Below are 8,233 nucleotides of genomic sequence, written 5' to 3' on the forward strand. Positions count from 1 at the left end.
ACCTTAGCTGGAGAGCTTGCTTGTTGATTTGAGCCTCTTCTTCGACTTGTTTCTACAGCAACATCAGATTTAGCTCTTCCACTCGGCCTCTGGAATCTTCCAGCTGTTTTTTGGTGTCCATGAAGTCTTCTAACACCTGCTCATACTTCAGCATGGCTTCTCTGTTGCTATCCATGGCCGGGGGCCATTGTAGGAACTGCTGAAATGCAGCTTGTGTGTTCTTAGCAGGCTGAGATGACTTATTCCCAGAGCAGGTTCCCTGTTCTCTGAGCAGAGAAGGGGTTCCCCTCCACTTGGTGCCCATGCACCTGGGGGGGTGCTCTGGAAAGTAAAGAAGTACACAGAGGGCTTCAAGCCTCTGGGCAGGGTAGCAGTCGCAGATGAGAGAGAGATGGTGTCGTAGGCACTCAGGCGCAGCACTCCATCGCCAGCACACAGCATGCGCAACGGTCGAGTGAGAGAGATGTGTACGCGTCAAATATTGGCTTTCGACCCTTAATTTTTTACCTTAATTACAATTTTTACATTTTAATGATATTAGATTTTCTGCTTGTCGTGTCACCCTCCTCTTGTTTCTGACTGCATGCAATTATATCTCCCTCCAAGTTTGCAAAAGTCTGTGTGCGTGCCTGTGCAGGGCATTTTCTACGAATGCCTCCTAGCCTCCCAGCCCGCATCCACACCCCTTCTAGGAAGGCCTTTCGCACATGGTGTGTCACTTGCTCACTGGATTGCGCAGGCAAACTGGTTGGGCATGTTGGGAGCATGGCAGGCGAGAGAGAGCCGTAGGCAAGCTTTGTGTGTCCTCGTAGCTACGCCACAAGTGTTCGAGTGTGGTGGGCTCTGAGATGCAGGTAGTAAGAGGTTTAAGACGCGAGGGGTGGAGGAGAGGGTTGAAGGAGCGATGGCAGGTTTGCAAATTAAATTGGAGCTAAAATTGGGTTCGCCAGCCCTCATCCCGGGCGGGGCCGCCTCCAGCAGGCTGGGTGTGTGTTTTTCTAAAATTTCCTGTCGATTTTTTTTTCAGATTTTTTTTTCAAAGCCATGGTTATGATTGACTGCTGACTATGACGGTTACATGATGTCGCTTGGACTGATGTCATAGATGCTTTTTGACAGAGTGAAGTCCCTTTTCCAGCAGAGTACTTGCAAAAATTTAATATACCCTTCAAAAATTACACTAAAATACAAAAAAAAAACTTACTATATTTTACCAAACTTATGGGTGCCATCAAAAATCAAGATTGGAACTTGGTGTGATTAGTGGTAGTGCCCGTTGTCAGAAATAACCTTTTTTTTTTCTTAAACAGACACTTGTGGATCACACACATGTATTAGGATCTGACAACCTTTTTTTTTTCTTAAACAGACACTTGTGGATCACACACATGTATTAGGAAGGCACTCTACCCAGAGGATGACCTTGAGCTCATGATCAACACGTGTATTAGGGAGGCACTCTACCCAGAGGATGACCTTGAGCTCATGATCAACACATGTATTAGGGAGGCACTCTACCCACAAGATGACCTTCGAGCTCAGCCAGTGAGTTTTCCAACTAAAATTTCAAAAATTTTGAATCTTTAAAGCCACAACTAGGAAAATTTTGAATCTTTAAAGCCACAACTAGGAAAATTTACAATAGTTTTTCTTAATTTGAGCCACAGTTAGGAAGATTTTTTTCTGACATTGGTAGTTCTCATATGCACATACTTGCTTTAAGGCAATTGATCATCCTGCAAGCTATGATGGATGGCTTTAGGTCTAGTAGACGTGAAGTGATATTGACTTTTGTGGTATCTTTTAGGTTCAACTCCATCAAGGAAGCAATAATACCACCCCCCCATGCACGCATGGCTTCTTCTTGCCAAAAGCATCTCGATAAATGATGTTTATAACACTTGTTGTGATACTTTAAGTGTCTCTCCAGAGTCCAAATTTAAAACCCAATTAATCATGTTGAAAATAGAAACCCAATGATTTGTGATGACATACATCATCATGTTGAAATTCGAAACCCAATAGTTTTGCCCAATGTGTAGCTCTCAGAGTCAGTCTCAGTCTCTGTCTCTGTCTCTCTCTCTCTCTCTCTCTCTCTGCGCGCACTCGTGAGTCCTGTGGCAGGAGCTTCTGCGAGTGTGCGAGGCTTATAAGAAGAAGATGGGCAGTTGCAGAAGCGGTCTGCAGCAGCAGGGGGCAAAGAAGCCGCACGCATTGGTGGTGCCATGGCCAGCCCAAGGCCACATAAACCCCATGATGCACCTCTCCAAGAAGCTAGCTGCAAGAGGAGTCACCATAACTTTTGCCAACACGCAGTTCAACCACGAGCGGCTGGTCCGGTCGCAGGCAGAGGCGGGGATATCTCTGCCTCACGAGGGAGACATCCGCCTCGTGGGTGTGCCGGATGGCTTAGGCTACGAAGAGTACATCGTCAATGATGTACGCAAGCAATGCCAAGCTCTTATCGATCTGGAGCCTCTCCTTGTGAAGCTTGTGCAGGAGCTCCAGCCACCTGTCAGTTGCATCATCGCGGATGTGTTTGTCATTTGCACACCCTCTGTGGCGAAACGTTTTGGGATCCCGCATGTGGGGTTTTGGACCCAGAATGCAGCCAGCTATGCGGCCCATGTCCTCTTCACTCAAGGCTACACTCCCATCAAAGGTAAATATTTCATCTAAGAAGCTTTTATCCTCAGGCTTCTGTTCCTGCTCTTCTCTGTATTGTCCGTTGCCAACATAACTTCAATTACGGTGATTTGTTTCTTTTGTAGACGACGATCCTCAGAACCTCATCACTTGCATCCCTGGCTGCCCTCCCCTGCGCTTTAAAGAGGTTCCCACCTTCCTTCAACCATGTGATCCTTCCGATTTTATCTTCTCCTACCTCATCAGAAACTTCCAGAACGTTCTAGATTGTTCTTATGTCCTCTTGAACACTTTTCACGAGCTAGAAGCTGCGAGTCTGGAGTTCATCGACAGGCCAAACATGTGCATAATTGGCCCAGTTCTCCCGTCAGAGTTTCTCAGCACTAGTACTGATGGTGGGGACAATAACATCGGTATGAGGCACAAGAAGCTGGGGACCTCTATGTGGGTAGAGGATGAGGGGTGCATGCCATGGCTAGACAAGCAGAAGCCCTCTTCAGTGCTATATGTGTCATTTGGGAGCATAACTCTACTGTCCGCCCAACAGATTGCAGAGTTTGCGGCCGGTCTTGAAGCGAGTGGATGCCCAATATTGATGGTTGTCCGGCCAGCGATGATGTATGGGCGGGAGGCAGTGTTCCCACAGGGCTTTGCGGAGAGGATGAGTGGGCGGTCAATGTTTGTGGAGTGGGCACCCCAGCTGGAGGTTTTGGCCCACCCTGCAGTAGGGGGGTTTCTCACGCATTGCGGTTGGAACTCCACATTGGAGAGTATTTGTAAGGGGCTGCCCATGCTGTGCTGGCCCTACTTCGGGGATCAAATGCTGGACTGCCGGTGTATTGTGGACAGTTGGAAGATTGGATTGGATTTCGAGGCGGATGCCACCACTGGTTTGGCTAGCCGAGGGGAGATTGAACACAAGGTGAGTTATCTCATGGACCTTTCATCCAGTAAAGAGATCCGTGAGCGAATTAATCAGCTCAGCTTGGTAGCTAAGAAAGCGGAACATGATGGCCGATCCCATCTTAATTTTGAATCATTTGTACGCTTCATTTTCACGTGAACATCTCCCTAATCTCCACACTATTATTCTCACTGTCTTTTTGAATCATTTGTACATTTCTTTTTCATGTGAACATCTCCCTAATCTCCACACTATTATTCTCACTGGTTCACCCACCCACTATGTCAATGGCTAATATAATGTGTCATTTGTATGTCATGTCATGATTCTATTTTGCCAACTAAGCACCTGTATTTCCCATGTTGTTATAATTTGACACGTGTCATGACAAAGTCTTTAAATAGTTAACTTTATAAATATATGACTTTTTTTTAAAAAGTTTCGAACTCCTGCTCCCACTATAGAGTACTAATTCTCTATCATGTGCCCATTCCCCCATCCTGAGCTGTTCCATTTGTGTCAAGGTCACCCGAAGTGTGTTATTTGTAGTTTGTCATGTTGATAAGTGGCGTGCAATGTTGTTATTTTTGTTTGCCATGTAAACAATTAATCGAATGGTGCATGGATAGACTAGCATTTCCATTATTAGGGCGTAGTCGCTTGCATAATTTAAAAAGGTGCATATCACGTTTGTTTTGTGGTGTAAAGTGATAAGCCAAAACTCTACCAAGAAGGGATGTTGGCCAAAAATTAAGATTTTTGAGTCAGTCCGGATTCACCATATCAACATTGCTTTTAGCTTTTGCAGCAATTTGTTTCCTACAAAATGCCACAAAAGCACAATGCTTTGCAAGTGCACAATGCTAGTCTTTGATTGATCGTCCCGGATTAGAACCCCTTCATGGTGGGGAGGAAGCCTGCACATAATGTGATGAACGGTTGAAGGTTGGAACACATACTTCTTGGAATTTTTTGACTTACGAAAGTTTTCACATGGCCCTGCACAACTATAATGGTTATAGAGGGTGGTTTGTGAATTTTATAAAGATTGTAGAAATATATTTAAAAAGAGATAATCATCTACATCAAGCTTTTTTATTAAGAAGCTTAACTTATACTCAGCACTAATCACTTCTTAAACTTATTTACCATTTAAACAAGAGCTTGCATTTCCACTAAACATAGAATGTAGTGTATAAGCTTAGTGTTTCTGAGGGTATCAGGAAAAAGTTCTTTGTGTTTTTTCTCAATTTTTCTTCGTTGTTTCCAAAGCTTCACTTGAGAAGTTGGCAAAATTAGTGTCCATCTTTTCCATTTGAACAATTTCGAAATCTATAGTCTCTAGGATCAGCTTCGTTCTAGTCTTCTTAAGCATTGCTTTTATTTGCACATTTGTACACAGCTTCAGTCCTTGCATCAAATTAGCAAAGACAGGACCAAGTCCTAGCTAAATCCAAGTGCTAAGGAAGCACCAAAGTTGATCTAGAAAAAGAAGCAAGTTCAACCAAGTAATCAAGGGAAAGAGACACCGCCAATGTCATCCACCAAGGAGGAAAAGCTGAACCAAGCCGTGGACCAGGGTAAGAGAGACGTGCACTCATATGCACAGGAAGCAAAACAAGTTCACCAGGATTGGGTGGATGTACTCCTCCACTGGATGGAGGGAAAAATCAAAAGTTCTCACTCAGAACTTAAGCACTTGCAATGACACATACCCACACTCTCCAAAGTACAACATTGGTTCCCGTTGCAATGATGACGAGGGGTACCCAACTCCAACAACTGGGTATACAAGGTAAACGGGTATGCTTTTCATGATGCCGTGAAACATGTTCATTCATTTCATGTGTACACTTCTACTCCTCAGAATACATAACATATAACCTTGGAGCGCTTGAGCATATAGAAAACAATAGGGTATCAATATTTGCATGCATAAAGGTACAAGCTATTTCGAGTCGTGAACCGGTTCAAGCTAGTTCACGTCATGAAATGATCAGGACTGTTTCACGCCATGAAACACTTCAAAATGGTTCACATTGTGAACCTACTCATGCCACTTCATGCGGTTAAAAAAACCTCCATGAATCACACACAGACACATGAATCAGATGGCCACCGACCGGGGGGCAACGACTAGATCATAAATATATCTTTTTTTCTGTTTTTGTCATTTTTTATTGCCCGGCTTGCTCCGCTTCTTGGTATCATCATCTGCATCGTCTTCTAGAGTTGATCATCGTCAGTGTTCTCCATCACTTACACACACAAGATAGAGAAGCTTGAGAGCACACCAACTCATAGATTAGAATAAACAAACGTGTGCCAGATATAAAAGATAAATACACACCCCAAAATGAGTAGATAAGAGGGCATATATACGCATGGAAAAAAAACCTCCTAGTAGGAAAAAAGTGCCCTGACAGTCCTAAGTGTGTTCACACACATCACTACCATATAATGCTACAAATTCACTATCATAAAATGCTACAAGTCTCCCCTGGAGTGATGATGTGAACATGTACAGGGTATGGCCGATCAATCCTAAAAAGACAGTAACCCCAAAGCTTTGAACTTTTCACGAGAAAGAGCCTTCGTGAACAAATCTGCCATGTTGTCATGTGTAGGCACATAGACCAAGCTGATCTCTGTTTTGTAGAGAGTCTTTCCCTGACATAGTGCTAATGCACCTCAATGTGCTTAGTGCGAGCATGAAACACTGGGTTCCTCGCAACTGCTAATGTACTCTGGTTGTCAATGAAAATCGTAGTGCTAGACGACTGTCTAACTTTGGTTGTCAATGAAAATCGTAGTGCTAGCTAACACCCAAATCAGCCATAAGATATTTGAGCCACACACACTCAACTCTAGCTGTAAAAGTTGCCCTGTACTTAGCTTCATAGTTGGAAGTGGCCACTGTAGGCTGCTTCTTGCTGAGCCATGATATACATGAATCACCAAGGCGAAAGCAAAACCCACTAGTGGACACTCGTGTATTATAACATCCAGCCCAATCTGAATAACTAAAAGCATACAACTATCACTCACCCCCTCTTGGATAAAACAATCCAAAATACGAGTGCCTTGTAAATAGCGAAAAACCCGCTTAACAGCCTGCCAATGCTTCGTACCTGGGCTATGCATAAATCTACTTAACTGTGAGATTGCATACTGTATATCTGGCCTCGTGTTGCATACATAAAGAAGGGATCCAATAGCCCGTTGATACAAACTAGCATAAAAAAAGTCTCCTGCATCTTGAAGACTAAGTCGAGTACCTATCTCCATAGGTGTAGCCACAGGTTTACAGTCTTCAAGATTTAACCTCTTCAATAGTTTCTATATATATTTAGATTGCAGCATAACAATGCCATCATTGCGTTGCATGAACTGAATCCCTAAATAGTAATACAACAGCCCTAAATCTGACATCTCAAACGATGACTACAGATCAGTCTTAAAGGCTGAAATCTGATCTATATCAGGTCCCGTGAGCAACATGTCATCAACATATAGAACAGTGACCAAAAATGTGTCCTTACTCCTCTTCACATAGAGGGTACTCTCTGTTGGACTGTTGCAAAAATGATTTGCAACCAAGTATGTATGAATCTTTTCATACCATGCTCTAGGAGCCTGCTTTTAAGGCCATAAAGAGCCTTTTTCAATCTGCATACTTTTTAGACTCTTCTCCTTTCACAACAAAACCAGGAGGCTGCAATACATACACCTCCTCATGTAAATCACCATTCAAGAATGCAGTCTTAATGTCCAACTGATATACATTCCACCCATGATGTACTGCCAAAGCAATGAGACACCTAATGGTAGTCATACGAGATGTGGGTACAAAGGTCTCATCATAATCAATGCGCTTTTGTTGGGCATACCTCTTTGCAACAAGTCTGGCCTTGTAGCGATCAATGCTACCATATTCTTTGCATTTTAACTTGTAAACCCACTTAGTACCAATGGTCTTCTTGCCATGAGGTAGATTTGTCAAATACCAGGTGTCATTCTTGAGTATAGAGTTATACTCATCCTGCATAGCATGCATCCAATGATCATCATCTTGTGCTTTCTCAAAGGAAACAGATTCCTCCTCATTACATAAAGTAGAAATGAGAACATGATCCACATGAGAATAATCTGCATGATGAGAACTTGAATGAGTTCTGCTAGGTAAAGGAGCTGCGAACTTGCTACCCCTCAATGTCTGTCACAAGCCATTTTGGCATATGCCTAGATTCTTCTATGGTGGATGCTCTCTCCTCATTCACTAAATCCTCAATAATTGCCTCATCAAAAGGCTGATTTGCAGGCTGATTTTGCACCTGCAAAGGCTGAATTTCAGCACTTGATTGAGCATTCAATTGCTCTACATATGGCTGCCCTCCATTAAACAAAGGTAGGAGCAAATCAAACATGTCCTGTGAGCATACATTTTGTTGTTTTTTGCATGAAAGCATGGGCTCAACTGAGTTTTTGACAAAAACATCTCTACTTACCAAAATCCACTTTGAGGCCGGATGGTAGAGTCTATATCCCTTGCTTTCTGAACTATATCCCACAAATATGCATTTAACTGCCTTATCATCAAGCTTATTGCATTGTTGCTCGGGCACAAGAGCATAAGCAAGACAACCAAAAACATGCAAATGAGCCACAGAAGGTTTCTTGCGA

At 43.2% G+C, this 8,233-nt stretch overlaps 1 protein-coding gene across 1 annotated transcript; it reads left to right on the plus strand.

Annotated features, from left to right (window-relative positions):
- Positions 1-1,948: 1,948 nt before the first annotated feature.
- On the plus strand, positions 1,949-3,779 carry LOC147637839 (UDP-glycosyltransferase 85A2-like). Its single transcript, XM_086799681.1, has 2 exons — positions 1,949-2,662; positions 2,772-3,779. Exons 1-2 carry the CDS (start codon positions 2,161-2,163, stop codon positions 3,707-3,709), a joined length of 1,440 nt encoding a protein of 479 aa, XP_086655807.1. The 5' UTR covers positions 1,949-2,160; the 3' UTR covers positions 3,710-3,779.
- The last annotated feature ends 4,454 nt before the right edge of the window (positions 3,780-8,233 follow it).

This window comes from Cibotium barometz, chromosome 6 (assembly GCF_041138505.1).
Source record: "Cibotium barometz isolate CiBa-2024 chromosome 6, ASM4113850v1, whole genome shotgun sequence".
NCBI lineage: Eukaryota > Viridiplantae > Streptophyta > Polypodiopsida > Cyatheales > Cibotiaceae > Cibotium > Cibotium barometz.

Coding starts and splice junctions, on each gene's coding strand:
- LOC147637839 (XM_086799681.1), top strand. CDS start 2,161: ATGGGCAGTTGCAGAAGCGGTCTGCAGCAGCAGGGGGCAAAGAAGCCG. Junction 2,663..2,771: donor AGGCTACACTCCCATCAAAG/GTAAATATTTCA, acceptor TTTCTTTTGTAG/ACGACGATCCTCAGAACCTC.